Source organism: Nanorana parkeri, unplaced genomic scaffold, assembly GCF_000935625.1.
Source record: "Nanorana parkeri isolate BGI_ZX_2015 unplaced genomic scaffold, ASM93562v1 scaffold382, whole genome shotgun sequence".
NCBI classification, from domain to species: domain Eukaryota; kingdom Metazoa; phylum Chordata; class Amphibia; order Anura; family Dicroglossidae; genus Nanorana; species Nanorana parkeri.
In genome coordinates, this window is record NW_017306650.1 from 620,414 (window position 1) to 644,378 (window position 23,965).

General features: G+C 42.9%; 1 protein-coding gene across 1 annotated transcript in view; it reads left to right on the top strand.

The window, feature by feature from the left end:
- The window catches only part of LOC108789250 (very-long-chain enoyl-CoA reductase-like), a 51,429-nt gene that overhangs the window by 9,355 nt on the left and 18,109 nt on the right, over positions 1 to 23,965 (top strand). The window contains exons 2-7 of the mRNA XM_018559214.1: positions 10,714 to 10,764; positions 12,272 to 12,323; positions 16,073 to 16,117; positions 19,276 to 19,379; positions 23,417 to 23,532; positions 23,611 to 23,716. Of these exons, the coding sequence (XP_018414716.1) occupies positions 10,714 to 10,764; positions 12,272 to 12,323; positions 16,073 to 16,117; positions 19,276 to 19,379; positions 23,417 to 23,532; positions 23,611 to 23,716 (474 nt within the window). The remainder of the gene's footprint in view (positions 1 to 10,713; positions 10,765 to 12,271; positions 12,324 to 16,072; positions 16,118 to 19,275; positions 19,380 to 23,416; positions 23,533 to 23,610; positions 23,717 to 23,965) is intronic.

Here is a 23,965-nt window from a genome sequence, read left to right on the forward strand (position 1 = left end):
CTCTCTATGCGATCCGGGCTGGCTGGATCAGGCAGACGCGCCCTCCAATCAGGCACTGTAGAGGCCCGCTCGCAGTGGCCTCGGAGGAGCGAGCGGCCGCCCGATGACAGCCGGGTGATCGTGTCAGAGAGAGGGAGCCAGGGGCTTCGTTTAGCGGGGATCGTGACGCCGCCCCCCCTCAGTCCTGCGCCCTGGGCAAGTGCCCCCCTGCCCCCCGGTTGTTACGCCACTGCTGGGAGTGTACTAGTGAGCACACTCACAGTACAGAACAGTGAAGCCCCATGGACTCATATATGCATACAGCCAGCATTAGGGCCAACCTGCCACGCTGATGCATACATGCATACAGCCAGCATTAGGGCCCATCTGCCATGCTGATGCATATATGCATACAGCCAGCATTAGGGCCCACCAGGCAGGCTGACGCATATATGCATACAGCCAGCATTAGGTCCTACCCACCAGGCTGATGTATATATGCATACAGCCAGCATTAGGGCCCAACTGCCATGCTGATGCATATGTGCATTACATCAGGCCTACCGCAGGCGCAGGGCTGGGCTGGATTTACACTCTCTGCTGCCCCAAGGCCAGGTTCCTCAATACGCCCCCCTACCCGCCAACCCCCCCCATGGAGAAGGGCAGGCTGCATACAAGTGATCTCGGCGACATCACCAAGATCACTTGTACAAAACAAGAGGAGTTTTCCCTGCTGTTCATTTAGCTTTGCTTGCCCAAAGCAGGGCTAAATGTAGAAAACAACTACCCACCTGGCGCCCGGAACTGCATGTCCCGGCCTTTGGGAGAGGAATTCCACACCCCTGCTATCCCTCTACTGCCTGCTGCCTCAAGGCCGGGCCATGGTTGGCCTTGTGGGAAATCCGGCCCTGGGTAGGCATTGAGAATGTACCAGAAATTTGTGGTAGTTTAAACAAAGTAAGGTGTGGCATTGGTGTATGCATGATACATTTATATTCTGGTATTGATGTCTGAAAATATTAGTATTTACATATTTTCCTTACATTTTAAATATTATATCTGTCTGGATGAATCCGTATCCTAAACATATTACATTTCTCATTTGTTAGGGTTCCTCCTGGAGTATATTCCACCCAACCCCCACCCACCAATATGGCAGAGATACTTCTGAGCATGCGTCGACTTCTGTCCCACCCTCTCCCCGGCCTTTTCTCAGGTCAGTAGGGATCCAGCCTCAAACACACAGCATAGGGAGGAAAAGAAGGACGGGAACCCGATCACAGAGGACGGCTGCTTTTGAGGTATGAAGCACAACTGACTTTCCAATAGGTTTATTCTCTGTACCCCTGATCTGGATCTGTTAAAGTACCAAAACAAACAAAATTATTCCACCCCAACACACACATATACACACACACACAAAATGTTCCCCCTGTGGGGGAAAATGTTGGTAAATATACTTATCTTACACCCAAGGGGGTGATGTTACTATACTTCCGGCGAGATCCTAGAGAGTGCTGAGTGTACCCCGAATCTTGGGAGCAGTTGCCAGTGCTGCAGGATGGCTTGTGAGATATGGGAAACTCAGCATTCTCCGGGATCTCACTGGAAGGAAGGTGACGTCACCTCCTGCAGTACAGAAGTCAGGGTAAGTGAAGTATTTTTGCTAACCCTTTTTTCCCTCACAGACATTTTTTCCATCTTACTACAATGTTTTGGGGGCCGTGAAAAAAAAGAGGCCCGTGGTAGTGCTAGCAGTGGCGTATCCAGGGTGTGGCACATATGGCACATGCCCTGGGCGCCACTTGAAGGGAGGGTGCCACTCCGTGGGTCAGCGAAAGCTAGCCAACCCACGGAGACAGCTGACCTTTTGTCTGTCCCCACCATTCTCTCATACACACCTCCCAGCCCAGCTCTTAGCAACCAGAGACGCTCTGGCCGGCGTTCCGCCCAGCTCCTGGCATCCAGTGATGTCAGAGCGTCCCAGGTTGCTAAGAATTGGACAGGGAGGTATGTAAGGGCCATACTCATCTCCCCACCTGGCACTTAGCAAACAGAGCAGGTGGGGAGATGTGTATGCAGGTGGATCCCAGAGCATCCCAGGTTGCTAAGAACCAGGCCCTTACACATCTCTCCACCCTGTTCTTAACAACCTGGGCCGCTCTGGCCACTCAGGAGCACAATTTGCTGTAAATACGTCTCTGAGTACAAGGTCTGCTTTTATCACAAATCAAGCTGTAGCAATGTTCCAGGGGGCATAGGAAATTGCAGGCATTTTCAGGCACTAAAATAATGTAATAAATATCAATAATGCTGGTATGTACACTTGCTGGAAATGACAGGTTCACTTTAACATGAACCTTTCAAATATTAAGATGCCTGCCATTACCTTTATTGGTCAGACTTGACTTTCCCAGAGTTGACAACTAACCTGTACCAACTTCCATGTGACTTAAAGTGTAGTTACACTTTTGCAATTAACTTTGGGTAAAACTCCAATGTATGTGTGTTATGTGTTAAATTCACACAGAACTTCTAAAAATATATTTTTTTAAAACAATTCTTACCTATTATATATGTCTGTTTTGCAGGCCTTGGCAAGCTTCTCTCTCAGTTTCAGTAACAGGAAACTCTATGTATCCCTATCCCTATAGAAAGACTAAGAACAGAGCTCCCCATTATGCAGCACTTCTAGATTTTGAATGCTTTGTTAGGACAGACAGTGTTCAAGTCTAATTTATAACTGATAATGAAATCTGCTAGCACAGTACAGGCAGGGTTCATTATCATAAACATTACCCTTCCCCACCCCCCTTGCATTACGTAGAAAAACATGTAACAAATATAAAATAGGTGCCAATCAGCTGCAGTCACTGTTCGGGAAATCTGACAGCTGCAGGGGCCAGCTATCAGAATACAGTAGCCAGGCAGGGGAGATTCTTCAATCCTTGCTGTTAATGTGAATGGGGGTCAAGCGTTTTCTTCTCGTTTAGCCCACGCAGGGCTGACATTTTCTTAAAGCTCAACTCCATTAACTTTTTTTCGTTTATATAATGGGTAGTTAAAGCCCAAGACTTTTTCTTTATCTTGGATTAGATTAGGAAAGGCATAAAAAACTTTTTCCGCCATTTGTGTCTCATTAGGGAGATTTTGCTTCATATCATGTCAAGTAGACTAATAGGAAGTGAAAGGATGTCTTTCCAATGTGAGGTAACATGGCTGCTTAAAGGAGAAGTATTAGGGCAGAGCTGGCTCTGGCTCTAGAGCGGCAGAGCCACCTGTCATTCAGAGAGCCGGGTGGATCCTGACAATATTGTGGGGATCTTTACCGGCTCTGCACTGTTAGCATATAGCAGGCAGTAGCCTGCTATATGCTAACTTTGGGTCACAGGAGTACATTAGTAAATATACTCCTTTGACCCAAAAGAGGACTAAAGCCAAAAAAAGGTTTGCCTTTATTTCTCTTTCAACACAAGCACTCACTTACTATACTTCCTGGCCCTGAAGGACATATCCAGGCTCTCAGTTTTTTGCATCCAATATATACTGTTACATTTGGTAAAGCTCTGATAAAGGGGGATTGTTTGACCCCCTGAAATGTGTTGGCTTTCTTTTGTTATCCTTTGACCATTTGTGTAGTTAGTAAAATACACTTTTTGACTCTGAATACCTGTGTTTTGTACTCCTGGATTGCCTACATGCAGCAATAAAGACTTTGACCCCTCAATTTCTGTTCCTGTGACGCCCATACAAGAAAATAAAAACCTTGTCAGGAGTTCTAGCTCTTCCTCAGTATTACATATTTTTTTGTTTGTGTCCTCGTAGGCGAGGACAGGGGCCCTAATTCTTTTCCACTCTATCCAAAATGAATTAAGTCTGGCTGGGGGATGGGCTTTGCAAAGTGAATAGCTTAGTAAATAAGGTGAAGCTGTGTTTGATTGCCCAATCATGTGCAAAGGAATTAAAAAGCAGGAGTTTTTTCTTGCAAATGATCAGGTACTCACAATGAACAAAGCTTCATGTTATTTACCAAGAGCCATGAATTTTCAATTTGATAATGGAAAAGTCTATACTGTTTTAAAATCAAACCCATTTAAATAACAGTAGTACTTCTTTCTGAAATACATTTCAATTAATTTTAGGTGATTGTCAGACAATAGAACTGTTGAGGGTCAGTGTATAAAACTGATTGTTAAAAGGGTGCCATGTGTTGTAACTTTATTTAGATGTGAACTCTTAGAACATTTGTTCTGGATATAATGGGCTGAGTTTTAACTTTAAATCCTTGATAAGCCGTTGAACCCTCTGTGTGGTGTTTATATCGCAGTGACTCAACCGTTCCAAGTGTGATTTGGAAATTGGAAGTTGTTGCTGTAATACAGAAAAGGTTACACATTTCAGTTCAGAATCTGCTTCATGAAAATCTCAGGCTCCCTGAAAGCTGACGCTTGGTTCCGGGGGGAATTTTTGACACAACTGGAGCTCATCAACTTTATTTAAAAGGTAAAACAGATTCTCTGAAAAGCAGGTTAGATATCGTTAAGATTTTTTGGATTATATACTTTCAGGAAGATTGTAGGAATGCTTGACTTCTTCCCAGTGCCCAATAGAAGGAAATCCAAGTCCAAATCCTTGAGATGTTGGTTTTGGTGGTCATTCTATATATCTCTTGGCAAGTCCTTCCTCATATCACTAAGCTTCTTCAAAATTGAGGCCCTTATTGCCCTCATTGAAATTGAGGAACCCATCTAGGAATGTGTTTTGCCATTCCTACTACCTCCCAGTCTTTCCTTAGCCCCCTTTGAATTCCTCCCCAAACCTATATTTTAATACATACCTTAAACATAATACATACCTAAATCCAGGTGTCTTCTGGCTAGTCATATGCAGAGCATGGTCCTTCTACTTCTCTTCCGGTGTCAGATGTCGGTGGTCTTTACTGCTGCATAGAAATAACCTTTACGTATGATTTCCGGTCTATGCAGCATTCCATTGTGAACCCACGTTGCATGGTGGCACACCCCCAGGGGCTGACCAGTGGTGGAGGATGACATAGAGGGCAGTGCTGGAGAACAAAGAGGGTTAGTACTGCTTTGCAAACTTTTTTTTTTTTAAACATGAAATTTAACAGTGGAATTGGGCTTTAAGGATATGACAGTCTATCTTAGACTAGTAGGAAAGTGATCCTACAGTCTTTAGCTTTCCTTGCAGTGTCAGAAACCAACTACTTTATGGTGTAAGGCTCAGCTCACTATGTTGGAATGGCCATTATTCTTCATAATGCTCTGTTTAATGCATTTTATTTAAAAAAGCAAATGACAACAGACATGCCCACTTCGTAAATAGGCAAAGGTGAGAAAAAGCTGAGCTCTAGTAAAAAATATAAACAACGTTATATATTCATAATGATGATTAAGGTTGACAGCCTGAAGTCCTTTATGTAAGAGAAACAACGCAACAGCTACTATTTATGAAGTTAAAACAGAACAGTGGCCACTAATGATGGAAAAATAAGTTCTCTCAATCTAAATTGACGATCGAACCAATCAGTGTCAGTTAGATCTTTGCTCTAAATAACTGATTTGCTCTGCCAAGCATTACTTGCTATATAATAACAACTCATACAGGCTCATCTCAAACAGTCATTGGAGCAAAAACACTAAGGGTCCATTTTCACAAAATGAGAATCTCTTTTTCTTCTGGCGAAACTGCATGTAAATTGGTTCTGTTGCAGATAACCAGCCGTTGTGAGAATTGGGCAAAAACAAATGTTCTTAGTGTAATTTCTTTTTTGGTTGAACGTTCAGATATATTCATATAGAGCAGAATGAAAGGCGAAAATGCTGCATTATGGCCACTAGATGGAGCTGAAGATCAAATAAGTACATGTTACGTTAGCAAGGAGATAGATTGTTACATTTCAAGGGGCTGCTGGAGGGAACGAGCATATAAATGTAACCAGTATACTGCGGGGATAGCAAAGGTTAAATTGATATGGTTTTACTATGTTTTACTAAACATGGCTCTTTTACTAAATTACATTGAGAATGTGAATCACCCAAAAAAACCCCATAAGGGTCTACTCACTAAGCTGCCGTAGGCAGCCGAATGAATGACCGACCTGAAGTGAACACTGTTCGGCTATTCACTTCAGGCCGGTACGGCTAATTTCAGCCGTATATCGGCTGAAATCAGCCGTACATCGGCTTGCTTTGCATGGCTTCGGGTCGGCCGAACATGCTCAGCATGTTCGGCTGACCCGAAGTGCAGAAGGAGTTCGACTCAGCCGATCCAACATCTGGATTGGCTGAGCCGAACCTCCGGCATGCTTATCACTGCTGTTCGGCCTATTCTTATAGATGCCGAACAGCAGTGAGTGAATAGCCAAATGCCGCTGAGCTTTCTCTCCTTGGCGAACGGGAGCGGGAGACTCCCGGAGTGCCAGGGAAAGTTTGCTGTTTAGAGATCAGTGTCCCTGGTTAGCAGGTAACCAGGGACGCTGATCTCTCTGCAAGTGGCCGGAGCCAGCCGTAAGATCACGGCTGGCTCCGCCCAGGTGACAGAAGCAGGCTGTCGGCCGGCCAATGGCCGGCCGCTCGACCAGCTTCGGCTTTCAGCGCGGCTCAGCCGAGCCGGGGCATATGCGTTCGGCTCGACTGAGCTGCACAGCCACATTCGGGAGCTGTACGGGCTATAGTGAATAGCCCGTACAGCACCCCTTCGGTTCTACTGAACCGAAGGGGTCCTAGGGCCGAAGCTAGCCGAAGGATCGGCCAAAGCTACGGCTAGATCCTTTGGCAGCTTAGTGAATAGACCCCATAGCTTGACTTTGCAGATAATTATTAATAATGTTTATTACATATTGCTTTGTCCTACTGAATAGGCCTGTAAAGATAATAAAGTATAGTGAAATTGCTTCTGGGAAGCTTAGTAAATATTCACAGGATTTCATTAGTCCACATATGGGCAAGACTTGTGCTAGCTTTAAGTCTGTGGCACTTGGGCAGAGCAGAGTGTAGGCTGGTTGGATGAAAAGCAGCGATTGTATTACTGTACTGTGACCATTTTGCACAGCAGACTATGAATATCACACGACTGCCAGATATTATTCCCCACTTCCGTGCCAGTTCAGAAACCAGGCGTGAAATGTTCTACTTCTGATCTTCTGATATTTAATATAAGCTGGGGTTATTCTACTTATGCTTTTTGTGTTCTTATATAATATAATGTTGTAGTGGCAAGACAGATAAAAGGTAACTAATTAAAACTTTTAAAACATTTGTGTTTCCATGCACGGATTTCCTTCAGATCAGAGATGGGAGTACGGAGCAGATGTCATCGCTGCGACATCCGTGTCTGACCATTTTTTGCCTCCAATTTGTGATGGATGGAAAAACTGAAATTACTGTACCCCATGCCAGTCTATGGGGAATCGGATTTAAATGGACATATATGGGATTAGCACTGATCTTGCACAATCAGGTGTGGCGAAATGGATCTTAGATCTGTTTGTTTTTTCTGGACCTGGCCGAACGCCAATCCGTTGACACACAACTGCGCATAGACTAACATTGAGCATCATATTGGGCGCGCTTGAAAAACTGACAGGACCGCCACTGTGAAAGGGACCTTACAGTAACAGAGCAAAGAAAACACCATTAGAGGGCTGGAGAGGGTTAGAACTTCTCAATATTTTATTGTTTTCTATGATCTTCTTGGGGAGATTCCTCTGTCTTTCCCCAACTGGGACAGTAGTAAAAAACTGACAAAGGTTTTAATTTCTCTTATTCTATCCAAAAATAAGAAAATACACTTTAAATACTGTGGGGGAATATTTATCAAAACTGAAGCAGACAGAATCTGGAGCAGTTGCCCATGTCAACCAATCGGCTTTTATCTTCAGTTTGTTCAGTTAAGATTTGAAAATGAAAGATAGAAGCTGATTGGTAGCCATGGACAGGTGCTCGAGATTTTGTCTGCACCAGTTTTGATAAATTCCCCCCAATATATATCCTAACCCCTTGCCGCTGACTTCTGGCGGCCCTTTAAGTGGATCTTAACACCGGGGGTTGGGCTTCATGATCATGTGATTGCTGCGATTGGCTGTCACAGTGGGCACATGATTGGCAGTTGTCCTATTGGCTCCTGAATGTAAACAGTGAACGGGAGCTTTCAGTGGCAGCTTGGTTACTGTGCGTGTGCCAGTGAGCGCCCTCTCAGCACAGAACAGCAGGCCGGCTGACACACACACAGCCAGCATTGAGGCCCACCCGCCAGGGTGACACATATATGCATTACGCTGGTGGGTAGGTAATAATATGTGTTAGTAAACTCTACTTGCTTATAAAGAATTCTACCTCACTAGAGGGGATTACATCTTGAAACATTTTCCTTTGTTGCCTTGTTTCTTTTGCTTTTTTTATTTGTGTCTTATATACACTACATCTGAACTTGTGATACTTGTACCACCAAGAACACATATATTGATCAAGGAATGTGCATGGGAAATCTAAGTCACGATTAATGTGCAGCATAGCCTTCTGGAAGAATATACTCACTGTTCTGTCAGCTACCATTGACAGCTTCTAGAAGTGGCAGCTTAAAATCTATGTGAACCCTAAATCTATTTTTCAGTATGTGTGGTTTCATACCTCACTGTATACAGTTTTCTTAAGCAAATTTTTTTTTTCTGAATCTGCTGCAAAGTTTTCTACCTGGAGACTCTTCCAGTAACATCCCTTTCGGTTGCAGGCTGACAACACTAAGCCACTGCCTCCCAGTTAGCAGGAGCGTTGTCAAACTGCTGTGTATACTCTGCATTTGTTTGTTAGGCTATCTGATAGACACGATAGGCAGCCCAATGGCCACCTGAAAGAGCGTGCACGGCAGTCTGATAACACTGCTAATTGCAAACCAGTGACATAGGGTGTTATTCACTATGCTGCCAAAGGCAGCCAAATGAATAACCAAGCCATAGTGAAGGGAGCCGAAGCATGTTCGTGTATTCACTGCAGCCATGTACAGCTATTCTTAGCTGTAAATCGGCTGCATTCGGCTCACTACACCTCCCTCCGGCTTGGCCGAACAGCACGAATTGAAGGGAAGACCCCTTTCGCCTCAGCCGATGCAACATCTGGATCGGCCGAAGCGAACGTTCGGCACTTCATTCCCTGCTGTCCACCCCTATTCTCCAAGTGGCTGAACAGCAGAGAGCTCAGTAGTGAAGCAGAATGCAGAAAGCAGAATAGAATTTCTATTCTATTTTTTGACAAGATTCAGGGATTTGGTCCGCTTCGGAGGACCTCTCCGCTCCGGCTGTTTGTTCGCCTTTGCCTAGCAGAAGCATGTGCGTTCGGCTCAGCTGTTTACTTCAACTGCTGGACGGGCTATTGAGAATAGGCCGTACAGCAGCCCTTCGACTTGCCTGAACTGAAGGGTTTCTGCAGCCGAAGCGAGCCAAAGGATTAGCTGAACGTTAGGCTACGTCCTTCGGCTCGTTAGTGAATAAATTAGTGCCATCAGCCTGTAACAGGAAGAGTTATTACTGGGAGGATCTTCAAGTAAGAAACTTTGCAAAAGATTCATTAAAAATATTTTCTTAAGAAAAAGCTTTACATCCATTCAGTAGTAAATATCCAACCTAAAGTACCTATTTATCCCTTGTCATTTGGGCCATCGCAGTGAAGTTTTAAAGCGTGTCTAGACCCAAATCTACAAATGTAATAGATTGCAGCTTATCACTTTCTTAGATGAGGTGTCTGCATTGGTTTTCTATTTTCTGACTTTTTCCTGACTACATCAGTACAACAGAACATCAGCTTACTACATCAGTACAACAGAAACAGGACTACTGGGAACTCCCGCTGTCGTTTTGTACATAACATAGAAGGGCAGAGCCCTGTAGTCCTCAGAACAATATAACTGATAACAGTGCAGCAGAGGCAAAGTGCACAGGATGATATCAGCTTAAAAGATTTCTGGCAGGATCAACAGATATTTTATGGATTTATATAACAGATATAACAAAATGCTTTCAATGGTATATTTGAAGAATACTTGCCCTTGCAGTGGGGCTATCCCAGTGCTGCTAGTGTTAAAGGCTTGTTTTGCCTAGGGGGCTCAAATAAAGCAGATATACTCATCTGATCCATGGTCCCCGGGCCTCTAGACCTAGCTCTGGCACTCTAAGGACTGCTGGTGTCATCCTGTTTAATACAGCTCCATTGACCTGAATTAGAGGTGCCAAGGGACATACAACAGGCGGAATTGAGGGGGAGAAATTTGAGTGCTGACTGCCATGGGACTGAGGATCAGGTCAAAAATACAGTTTTATTTGAGCCCCTTTGACAAAACAAGCACTTAACCCTTGCAGGGTAGGGATAACAGCCCCACTGCAGGGGTACTTTTTTAAATTCCCAGACTTCTTTAACAGACCAAAAGGGAGCAGATAAGAGATGTTCATGTTTAGTGTTTACGTACACATTATTCCTCATACCAGGGATGTCTGCTTTTTAAGGCATGAAGGTCATTTTGGAGAGGGAATTTTATTAATTTACTGAACACAGACTGTGTTAGAACATGTTGGGATGGGGATGAAGTACAGTTCAAGTACAAATGATAGTACAGGTGGTACAAGGACACTGCAAAGGTAGTGATAGTGATACAACACGAAACACAGTTCTGGTATTACTGCCACATTGTACTCATATGTACGTATTCTGTCATTGGTTTCAGGTGGAAATTATAGACTGCAAAACAAAGCAGCAATTGTGCTTTCTAGACAAGGTAAGAGTCATAGCAATACAGCCGGATCACGAGAATAATTTTTTTTAAATAATTGCATTTAACAATTAATGACCACCTGACGTTTGTAGGCAAATTAGCTATAATTTTGCACTGAAGTTGCTAGAGGGCCAGACCATTACAAATAGGGAAGCAGGTGGTTTAGCACAACAGTAGGTGATTTTTTTTCTAAAGATATGGGTAAACAACGCGATTTAGCAGCCTTTGAACGTGGGATGATTGTTGGCGCTCGGAGCCATGGAGCGAGTATCAGCAAAACAGCAGAATTCATTAAATGTTCAAGAGCAGCTGTTGTTAAATTGTTTAAAGACTGGACTGTCAGCCGAAAATCTGGTTCTGAACGTGCGAATTGTGGCCGTCAGTGAGTAGTCAATGTTGTGGCAGAACGGAGAGTGGAAAGACTGGTACAAGACAACAGAAGGGCAACAGTGCAGTGTCAGATTCCTCGCATCACCTTTCATCATCTCGTGGAGTCATGAGGCGGCCCAACGAAGTCATCTTGTGGAGTCATCTCGTGGCCCAATGAAGTACTGATGGGGTGGTCATAATAATCTGGCCACTCAGTGTAAAAAGCATGTGCATGTAGACTTTGGGTGTTAAGAGTTGACCCTGAGACACAAAAATGTAAAACGTGAATTCTGATGGTTTAAACAGTGGACTATAACTGCAAGATTTGCTTAAATTATTTTAGTAGCATGTCTTTTGTGTAACTTTGACAAACAAGGCCATAAAAATGTGAGAACATTTTTCACTGGCATTGTCAATTAAAGGAGAACTATGAGGTGAGTGATTTTTACTCACCTCATAGTTCTAGCCGACCTGTGATAATGAGACTTTCACAGGTCGGCTCAGTAGATCGGGAGGTGAGCGAACACATACCGGCGTTCGCTCACCTCTCGATCCTGTCACAGCTCTCTGCCGTGACAGGGGAGGGGCTGGATTCCCCCCTGCCTGCTCCGATCCGCCAGCGCTGACTGGCGGAACGGACTGGGTAGGGGGCAGGTACAGCTGGCTCTGCCTTTACATAGGCAGAGCCAGCTGTCAGTCACGCAGCTGGGCGGATCCCCGCACAATTGTTGGGATCCGCTTCAGCGTCTCAGTATACCGCTAATGGCCGCTCGCGGTATACTGCGGCGTCTCAGTATACCGCGAGCTATAGCGGTATACTGAGCCTAGGGTGATGGGAGGATGCTAGTTTGTGTCCTCCCGTTACCCTAAGGAAAACTATGGGGAAAAGACTTAACCCCATAGTTCTCCTTTAATGTGTGATCCAAAATAGTGATTACAGTGGCAGGGATGAAAAAAAAAAAATTTCCTTTCAGCTAACACACTCACACTGACAAGCCATGCCTGGGTAAAAATAACTGTCTGGGCTGAAACAAAAGACCTGTTACATACCAGCTATCCATCACTGCAGACACTGTGGTCATAATAATCTGGCCACTCAGTGTATATTATTATTGTTATTGTTTTTTGTTTTTTTTAATAGGTAGAACCTAATCTTACAGTTAGCGACATAAAGCTGATGTTTCATAAATGCTGTAAGTATTGCTCTTTGTCTCTCTCTTTTTTTGTCTGTTTGCAGTGTATAAGTCAGGGGAGGGAGGTATCATTTTAATGAAAGCTGCAGATGTAAAAATATTGAAATTGAACCCATTCACACCTGAGCATCACGCTGTTGTCGCCTTACAAACTCCTTTTTTCATCTTATAAACAAATAACATAAAGGGATCTATTTATGAACAACCGCAGAGGCATTCAGCTTCGAATCTCTGTGAATGTCCGTTCTGTAAGAATAGAGGCAAAAATTAACGTTCTTAGTATATTCTCTTTTAGGTCAAATGTAATATAATTAGAGGTTCACCAAAATGGAAATTTTAAAACCGAAATAAAAAAAATGTCAGGCCGAAAACCGAAACCGAAAATGTTTTTAGCAATAGCACATTATGGCCGCTACATAGCGCAATACTTATTACTTATGCTCCTCAGCTCATCTATTGGCCAGGGCAAATGACGGTTCTCAGGACAAATGGCTCTGCAAATTGTTTATAATTAAGTGTTTCCAAAGTGTTTCCATTATCAGACGATCAGTGGTTACTTACGGGTCTATTCACTAAGCTGCCGTAGGCAGCCGAGTGAATGACCGACCTGAAGCGAAGTGAGCCGAACGCTGTTCGGCTATTCACTTCAAGCTGGTACGGCTGATTTCAGCCATATATCGGCTGAAATCAGCCGTACATAGGGTGGCTTCGCATGGCTTCGGGTCGGCCGAACATGCTAAGCTCGAAGTGCGGAAGGAATTCGACTCAGCCGATCCAACATCTGGATCGGCTAAGCCGAAGCTCGGGCAGGCTACTCGCTGCTGTTCAGTCTCTTCTTATAGGTGCTGAACAGCAGTGAGTGAATAGCCGAATGCCGCAGAGCTCCCTCTGTGGGACCGAGCAGAACAGAAAAATAGAAAAAAAAATTAGAAAAAAAAAATAGAAAATGATTGTGCGGAGCTAGCAGTGACAGCTAGCTCCGCCCAACTGTTTTCTATTGGCCGGCGGTTCTGCTGCCGTAAAAAGAAAACAAAAAAAACATTTTCGCTATAGGAATGCATTGAATGCATAGCAAACTAGCTATTGTATCCGCCCTCTGCTGCTGTGAATCAATAGTGGGGACCTGATGGAGAACTGCAGCAGTTGGCGGGTACAATAACTAGTTTTCTATTGGCTATTGCAAATTGAAATAGCCAATAGGAATCTAGCAAGGCATTCCTATGGTGATTTTTTTTTTTATTCTGACGCCAGCCAACGGCTCCGTGTTAGAATCAAAAAGAAAAAGCAGTGTTTCTCTCCTGGGCGCCCAGGAGAGTTAGGCTGTCTGGAGATCAGTGTCCCTGGTTAGCTGGTAACCAGGGACGCTGATCTCTCTGCGAGTGGCCGGAGCCAGCCGTAAGATCACGGCTGGCTCCGCCCAGCTGTCAGAAGCAGGCTGTCGGCTTTCACTTTGGCTCATTCGAGCGGAAGCATATGCCTTCGGCTCGACTGAGCCGCCCGGCCGACTTTGGGAGCTGTACGGGCTATACTGAATAGCCCGTAGAGCAGCCCTTCGGTTCTACTGAACCGAAGGGGTCCTGGGGCCAAAGCGAGCCGAAGGATCGGCCAAAGCTACGGCTAGATCCTTCGGCAGCTTTGTGAATAGACCCCTTAGTATCACAAATTTAGCATCATAAACTATGAAATACACACTTGGATCTAGCCATGTAGATTAATTCAATAAGGTGACGCACTGAAGAATGATGATGTGCAAAGCTCAGTACAATGCAGAACAAAGCAGGTTTCAGCTTACCGAAGATCAATGAAGGCTGAATTCAGATTATGTCAAAAAAGCCGGATTATTATGCATGTCACATAGTAAGCATTTTAAAAGTAAATGCACGTTCACTATAAATTATGCACATGTACTTTGCCCTGCAGCCTCTGAAAAAATCCCAATATAGTATCCTTTACTGAACATACAGTGCAGCGATAAAGTTTGTGAACCCTTCTGAATTCTCAATATTTCTGCATAAATATGACATAAAACTTGATTTGCTTTTTAGTCCTAAAACTAGATACAAGATTCCAATTGAACAGAGGAGTCAAAAACATGATATTTGTTTATTTATCTATATATTCATGTATTTATTGAGGGAAACAATCTAAAGTGACATATTTGTGTGTGGAAAAAGCATATGAACCTTAAGGGCCTGTTCACACGACGTCCGCTTTCTGTGCTGACCTGATCCGTACGCTCCTGCACTAAAAATGCATCCCAATGTATCCCTATGTGTTTTATGGGCTCCAGTTCTCACGTGCGCAGTCCGTTCAGGTTACGGCAGAAAAAATACTGCATGTCACATTTTGTCCGGCCAGGAAACGGACCGGAAACGCAAAATGCGTCAAAAACGCACTGCATTGCAGCTAACATACTGACAGCCCCTCTCCAGCAAAAGAAAAAAATGTTTTAAATTGGAACGCATCAAAAACGCAGCTAAAACGTGGCAAAAACGCACTGCATCAGTAGCACCGCGTCTGCAGATCCGCACCTGAGCAGGACCTGATATCATGTGAACAGGCCCTAAGTATTCTCTGTGCGTTTGAAGGGGAAACTGGAGTCAGGTGTTTCAATCAATGAAATAAGATGTGAGAGACCCTGCTTTGTTTAAAGCACAGGGTTATTCACAAAAGGGTGAAGAGTTTGGAGAAGGCAGGAGAAGTAAACAATCTAGGAACATAACTGAACTGGAAAGTGAGCTGAATTGGAGAATTTTTCTAGTTCAGCTATGTTGTCCTAGATCGTTTACTTCTCCTGCCTTCTCCAAACTCTTCACCCTTTTGTGAATAACCCTGTCAATGAGAGGGATTTGTAGTTTCACCATAGCTGGAGTGCCAAGGTTGCCTGCCCCTGCTCTATATGAAGTGCAGGGATTGTGCTTTAGCCCAGTGATCTGAAACCCACATCCAATTCTAAAATCAATTGTACCCAAGTGGCATTAATTGTATGTGGGATTAATGTATCTGCCAGCATTCGCTATTTCAATAATGACACAGAGGGTAGATTTACTTTTTTACTTTCTTTTGTTTGAAGTTTATTAAATTGTCTGTTATTTGTTTGACATTAAAATACTTTTTAAATGCTAAAACCAATGCCAGTCTACAAGGAAAGCTGAAGGAACAAATAGCATTAGTAATTATTATTACCTTGTTCAACATCATTTCCAAAATATTTCAGTCTACTAATACATCAGCAGAGCACTTATCCATGCAAGCTGAATTCTAGATTCAGAAACTGAGTTTTTTTTTTTCATTTTAAATCATTGTTTTTTTTTTTTTACATAGCATAGCATTCTGCTGTGGAGTATGTGACCCATGATTTCCTTTCAGGTTAGCTATAAACATTAAGTGCCATCAATTCTTTAATTCACTGGGCTTTTACCATCAGAATTCTTGAATAGCAGGAGTTGTATAAGAACCGATTCAGCAATCTGGCTGGGCATTCTGCTGATGCATTTAAATGAAAAATGACACTCACATATCCATTATACCATCCAAATGGATTGTATGAGTTCAAACGTTGGAAAAAGAATAAGTGTATATCCAGGTCTTTTGGTATAAATCACATTCTACGTCAGTGTGAATCATCTGGAGATTGTTAAGGAATAATGATTAAGTGATAGATTCATTTAATCATCTTAGAATACGGCTGTGGTTTACTTTTGCAGTGTGAGATTCGATGGTTAATGCTTGTGTCATTTTTTTTCCAGATCCTCAATGGTATCCAGCAAGACAGTCAATACGGTTAGATCCCAGTATGTTGGGGAATTCATTTCTGCTGTAAAATGTTTCATAGCCAATAGTCAGTCTTCCATTTTGTATGAAAAGGTAACTATAATGGTTTTGGGTCAATATTTAGTTAACTCTTTAAAAATAAATACTCTTAGTATTTTTATGCATTTCTGAACTGATTTTTTTTATATCTGTAAAAAGCAGCCTTACAGAGAGAGGAGGAATGAGGATGATCAGTCACTGCTCTGACTCAGTTAGCTGTGTGCGCAATTTCAGCTTGAGGTATTGAACTCTGTAAACAAAGGGGTCTATTCACTAAGCAGCCAAAGGATCTAGCCGTAGCTTCGGCTGATCCTTCGGCTAGCTTCGGCCCCAGGACCCCTTTGGTTCAGTAGAACCGACGGGCTGCTGTACGGGCTATTGAATATAGCCCGTACAGCTCCCGAAGTTGGCCGGGGGGGCCCAGTCGAGTCGAAGGCATATACCTCGGCTCGACTGAGCATTGGCCGACCTACAGCCTGCTTTTGACAGCTGGGCGGAGCCAGCCGTGATCTTACGGCTGGCTCTGGCCACTTGCAGAGAGAGTGCCAGGTAACCAGGCACACTGATCTCCAGACAGTCTCCCGCTATTAGATAGCGGCTCCCGGCTGCCCAGGAGAGAAAAACTTTCTCCGGTAAAGTTTTACTCTGCTCGATCGAGCAGAGTAAACATTTCCCTGATTTTTTCCTTTTTTTTTTATTCTGACATGGAGCCATTGGCCACTGTCAGAATAAAAAAAAAAACAATTCATCATAGGAATTCATTGCTAGATTCCTATTGGCTATTTCAATTTGCAATAGCAAACTAGCTATTGCACCCGCCCAAGTTTTTTTTCTACTTTTTAACAATTTTGCTATTCTGCTCGATACCACAGAGGTACCGAGCAGAACAGCTGAGCCGAATGCCGCTCAGCGGCATTTGGCTATTTACTCACTGCTGTTCGGCATCTATGAGAATAGACCGAACAGCAACGAGTAGCTTGCCTATATATACTGCTGGAATCAGCCGTACAAGCCTGAAGTGAATAGCCAAACAGCGTTCGGCTCACTTCACTTCGGGTCGGTCGGTCGTTCACTCGGCTGCCTATGTAATTTTGCATATTCACCTGACTAAAAAATAAATATATTTTTGAAACTAGTTTTTTTAGCCTTAATTATATTAAAGCAGAACATTCTTCTTAACCCTTGCAGTGGACCTACCCATTTTGCTCATTTTGGTCTAGGTGCAAAAATAAAGTTATTCTCACCCGCTCCCCGCAGCCTGTCTCCTCCTTCATCCCAGCGATGCAATGTCCCTCAGTATCCTCATGTCCAATACATGCATAGGACATGATGCTGGCGTGGAGGGGGAGATCCAAGGACCGGTCTAACAGCCAGCTGGCTCTAAGGCAGTGGTTCTCAACCTTTCTAGGGCCGGGACCCCTTGGTAACATTTGCCAAGTTGTGGTGACCCCCAACGGTAAAATTTAGGGTTGACGCGGCTGCTGCAGCGACATCTGGCGGCGTGACGGGAGAACGGACACTGCTGCGCAATGAGAGGGCTGAGGAGGACTCTCACCTAGCACAGCAGAAATCACACAGCGACCCACAGGTTGAGAACCACTGTTGTAACAGCTAAAATGGCAAACCATATAACACAAGCCGAGGGTGTCAGCTTGTATTATTAATAATAATGATGATAATCTAATAGCTATCTAATAGTGGGAGACTCCCGTCGACCCCTGGCAAATTGTCATTCGACCCCCGAAGCGGTCCCGACCCACAGGTTGAGAACCGCTGCTCTAAGGATTGGGTATAACTTTGTTATTTTTGCACCTAGACCAAAATGAGCACTTAACCCGTGCAGGAAGGGGGTAGCCCCACTGCAAGTGTTAAGAAAAAAGTATTTAAAGAAAATCCCCTCTAAAGGTACTGGATAGCTGGTTTGCTAGTGTGTACATCTATCCTTCAACCAGAACAAGAAGATTTTTTATTTTTAGAAAAATATTTTTCTTTAGTCAGGTGAATATGAAATATAGAGTAGTATGATTTTACTTTCTGCTGTTGAGCCAGCAAGTGAAGCTTTTGGCTCCTTTTTCTGTTTTAAAGGGACTCCTTCCTTATCAGACACCTCAGTTGAAAGTTTCTATCAGAAAAAGTTTTAGTACTCAGGGAATCCCTTGCTATGTATTTAATTGTACAACAAAAGTTGTTTCATTGTAACAGAAAACAGATAAAAAACAACAGCTTATAAATAAAAAATAACATAATTGACCCAAAACCATTATCGTTTCCCTTTTAATAGATTAAAGCACTATTTGTATGAGTGGATACCTTGTTCCTGCTGCAGTGGTAGATATTTCCAACACTGGAATACCTCTACAAGCAACAACAATCACTTTTGATGCTTATGCAAGCTTTTTGATAGTCACCAGTTAATGCTGATAAGTTATTGCAAGCAATGATTGGACTGGTTTATTATTGGTCAAAAAAGTGCAAATTAAAGGATATGTGCACTTTAAAAATAATCTTTGCCCCCTTTCTCTGACTTAACTTTGACCACCTTTCCCCTCACTAGATGCATACTTACCTTAATCTGACTACCATGGCCTTCTGTGTTTCTTTACACCCCATGCCACAATGTCCTGGTTGTGGCTGTGCAGTAGTTCCCCATAAACATCTATGGGTAAGCATTCCTAGCCTCTGCAGCCTCAGCCGATGAGTCTGTAGCAGTTTATACGGATACACTGCACATATACAGCCAGGACACTGAAGCCTTGTGGCCCAGAATGCAAACACTGGATGCCATGTTCTTCAGTTTAGGGTAAGTATGTATCTAGGGAGGGTGAAGTTAGGTCAGGGAAAGGAAGCAAAAATAATAAGTGCACTTTGTTTAAAGTACACTTGCTCTTTAAGGCTAAATAAATACATGACCTTAATAGCAAGCTTAGGGTAGTAGATTAATTATCCAGTTTTATGGCAGTGTGAGGTATATTTGGGAAACTGGATTGCTCTGCGCCTTTATAAATGACTTGCCATTTTCTCTATACATTTGTTTTTTTCCACTTCTGCTAGGCTTGCCTGCTGCATTGGCAGCTGTTTGAGAATCACAGATTTATTACATCTTTATTTTCAAGTAATTCTTCCCATATGCTTGTTACAGAAGGCAGATCACTGAAAGATGAAGAAATACTGCAGGACCTTCCAGTTGGCACAACAGCTACCTTATATTTCAGGGATCTGGGCCCACAGATTGGATGGACTATGGTACTATAAAGAATATTCCTTTGAATAATTTTGCAGATGAATACCTCAGGAAATGTTTTATGGGATAAAATGTTGTAAGCAATTACTACTATAATGGCAATTACCAAAGTTTGAATATCTTTTTCTGGAGTTATGTGGGTGCAACCCTCTGTAGATTTAATGTGGCCCTTTCAAGATTTCTTTGGCCCACTGCTTCATTTGAGTTTGACATGCTTGCTTAACACCATTCAACAAAGAAGCAAAAATGTGGAACTATAGACACTATATGATACAGCTGATGCTGTATACCATCCTACCTCCATGGAGAAACAAGAAAGTGAGTGAGAGAGAGAAAGACAGATAAATAATTAGATTTTTTGAGCCATGCTATGTGATATTGCAGGTGACAAGTGGCATATCTACAGTATATTATTATTATTATACAGGATTTATATAGCGCCAACAGTTGGCGCAGGGCTTTACAATATAAGGAAGACATTACAATACAATTCAAGACAAGATGGTAAGGAGGGCCCTGCCCGAGAGAGCGTACAATCTAAAAGAGTATAGCTTTATTTTCACATGTGATAATAGTGCTGTATTCATAAACCACAAAAAAGTTTATGCAAGTATTAATGCCTGTAATGTTTTCCGAACAATGATGATGTCTGATCCACAACCAAAAATTAGGTCATAAAATAACTAGTGTCACATGGTTCTGCAAGATACTTGTCATGTTGCAGGAGCTCTGTAGGACTTTAAAGATATTTTTTCTGCTTACAAAAAGAAAGCTTGTCTCCTCTTTCACCCTTTGGGTGCCATATCAACACACCATTCATCAAGGATGGTATTCCTATGGCATGCCTCCAGCTTAGGGGTGCTTTAATTGGTAAAACCAGGGCCTTCTACATATACACACGGGGAAGGAGGTTTCCAATCACAGTAATCTTAATGATATATATATCCCATTGGTGGGTCTCCTATATTATTTTAAAATAATGGCCACATGTCCCTTTAAGGGAGATCCCACCACCATACAAATGATGCAACCATAATTTTAGATATAAAATTTCATATAATTATTAAACATCTGAAACAGCATATTAAAAGACATTTAAAAGTATGTACCACACAATCATTACACTTGGCTATCCATAAACAGGATAAATCTTTTAAATATGGACCCCAAGGATGTCCAAATCTGCTAAAGATCAAGTATTATGCACAAATTCCTTGTTTCTAATTATGGGTAAACAATCCAAAATATCCTAGGTAGTAGAAACGACACAAAGAAACCTGTGTATAGCATATACACGAGCCAAGGAGACTTATGATATCCTAAACATCCAAAATACCAAGATCTAGTCCATATCACATCTCCATGAGTGTGAAGTAATGCAACATTGAATGAATGGCTGGTAAAACCAGGGCCTTCCCTATAATTAGGCAGTTCCCTCAGGTGGCATCTCATTGGGTCAAGTGGGGGGCGGTAGGTGTGCATGCCACCCCCTGTCTGGCCAAAGCGTCTCAGGTTGGTAAGAGCTCCTAGCAACCTGTAAAACTCTATCCGGCATCCTTCCCAGCTCAAATACATCACTGGTTGGCAGGAGCTGAGCTGGACACTCTGACTGGCATCCTGCCCAGCTCCTGGCAACCAGTGACATCAGTGAGCTGGACAGAACGCTGAACAGAGCATCACAGGTTGCAAACTGGGACGCTCTGGCTTCCCGACAGTGCTCACCTTTAGCACCACCATTCTAGTAACCCCCCCTTTCCCCCCCTGGAACCCCCCCAGACCATGCACCAGCAGCACTGCCCCCCTTCCAGGCTCAGGCGGCGAAAAGTGTAGGGACACCCCTGTGCAAAACCTATTTTGTTCGCACTCCCGTTGCAGCAGTGGACTCTTGAAATTGTATAGTATTGCTCCTTTTTTGGACACCACTTTGTACAAGGCAAAACTCTTTTTTCAATAGAGTAGGGAAGGGTGAAACCCTTCCTTCTGGAGGGTGGCTACTTTTGTTCCCCATGGTCCCTATTTGTTCTGTAAAGTAGCCACCGCTCCAAGCTCGCTCCAGTGATGGACTACAATCTCATGTTTGGTTTACTAATTTGTATTGAGATTGTAGTCCATCACGGGAGCGACCTTGGGGCGGTGGTTACTTTACAACACACACAGGCACCATGGGGAACAAAAGTAGCCACCCTCCAGAAGGAAGGACATTGTCAGCACCAATATAGAGATGATTTGAGGATCTACAGCTGAGTGATACACAAATAAGCAATATTTTTGTTAATAGTTAAGGTACTTGAATGCATTTTTAATATTTAACTCCTGGGTTCAGTGTCACTTTAAGCTGTTGAGACTGTAATGGTAAAACAATAAAGTTTTTTTATTAAAGGGCTGGTTGAATTTCTTGCAACTATCAAAATCCAAAGATCCAAAGATGTTCTAGATTGTAAGCAGGGTCCTCCTAACCATCTTGTCTTGAAATGTATTGCAACTGTACTGTCTTCCTCTATATTGTAATCGCTGCAAAAACTGTTGGTGGTATATAAACCCTTTATAATAATAATTAGGGATGCACCGAAATTTCGGCCAAAAATGGCACTTTTGACAAAATGCCAAAAGTAGCATGCGGCCAAAAATTCCGTGTATCTTTAGCTTCTCTCCTCCCCGTTGGGTGCCAGTCTGTGTGCCTTCTGGTGTAGTGACCGGCGCCCAGCATGGAGGAGACAAGCTTTCAGGAGACCAAGCGGACGGTGACAGTGGTCAGGATGCCGAGCAGTGCGGGGAGTGACAGCTGTCATCATTACAGAAGGCAGAGCTCTCCTCCCACACCTCCCGCCTCCGCCTCTTGTGTCAGGATGGAGAGAGGTGAGTGGAGGAGAGTGCTGATCTCCTATGACAGCTGATTCAGGATGGAGAGTGGTATACAAACTCGCAGCGATCAGCTGATCGTTGAGAGTTTGTAAATAACTGGACTTAGTGTGCTTACTATGTCCCAGTTATGAATGAATAGGCAGTGATCTACATCACTTCCGGTTCATTCATGATTGTGGACATAGTAACTCATACTATATCCACAATGTATGAATGGACAGGAACACTCAGTATAGAGGCTTCCTGTTTATTCATAACAGGGGCTGCAGAAAAAGAGATTAAGGACTCTGTGTACTCAATCTCTTTTTCTATGTTAAACATGAAATATCAGGGGTTTCCCTAGAGCACCTAGCAGTGAAGTTTAAAAAAAAAGAAAAATAACTAAAAAATAAAATAAATAAAAAAATGTTAAAAAAAGGTTGGAAAAAAAGTGTCCGCTTTAGTTTCGGCCTGACAAATTTTTGTTTTTCGCTTTCGGTCTCAAAATTCAATTTCTGTGCATCCCTAATAATAATACTTGAGACTATTATAGCAGGGTTTTGATACAGGGAATTAATATGACTGCCTTTGTGGGATAAAGAAGGATTGGTCTCTCTGCAGAGTTCTGACATGTCCTCTGCTGAGTTAGAGACAGAGGTCTTTAATTAGTCGCTGAGCAGGGAACATGAACTTTGCAGATTGCAGGGCTATTGATCTGTCTCAGCAGGGGGTGTGTCAGACCTCTGCAGAAAGACAGCTGTTTCCTCACAGAGACCAAGGGTGCCACTCTGAAGCTGATGGCAAGGGACAGGCTTTTCCATTCAGGCTATAGCTGCTTTAGGAAATGTGTTGATGGGATTTAGTTCACTTCAACCACGTTTTACATACCCATACAAGTTAATGGGAGTGCAAAACCCCCTTAAAGCATGTCGAATGCATATCAAAAGGAGATCAACTTCAGGTTAAATGCACCTGTCAATGAATTTTGAATGTTCTCAGATGCATCTTCAACTGATGCCAAAATGATGCCATTACCACAAGCCCAAAGCCCAATGACACTCACGCTTAGACAGAAAATTAACTGTAAGACATTGATCACTGTCTGGAATGTATTTAGCTGATAGAAACTTAAAGTTCAAGTGGGCTTTAAACTATAGATTGTTTTTTACTTCTACATTCTCTTTCTCTTCTGTTTTAGGTTTTCCTAACAGAATACGCAGGCCCACTTTTTGTATATTTTCTGTTCTATTTCCGAATGCCTTTCTTCTACGGGTTAGCAAAGGCTTTTACATCCAGCCCACACTCTGTAGTACAGTAAGTTCTATGACCACAATATGGTTTATTATACAAGGTTTTTAGCCTTCTAAAACTTCTTTTTTAATTCCTCTGTAGCTTGGCATGCTGCTGTCATACGTTCCATTATATTAAAAGGTTGATTGAAACAATATTTGTTCATCGCTTTTCCCATGGGACGATGCCTCTGAGGAGCATTGTTAAGGTAAGGGCATTTCTAACACCGTTGTGTTAAATCAGATAAATGCTTAGTTCAGAAGTAGACTATAGCTGGGCTCAGCTAAAAGTGAGAACTATGGGGGATTTATTAATGATATCTCATACCAGCAAGCCTGTATTCACATAAAACAGTAAACGAGGTGATCTCATTCTCAGTGGAGGGCAGGGGGACACCTTTAACGCTGGCTTTAGCAATTAATAGTGGTATTCTAATTTATAATTTAGCTTATATACA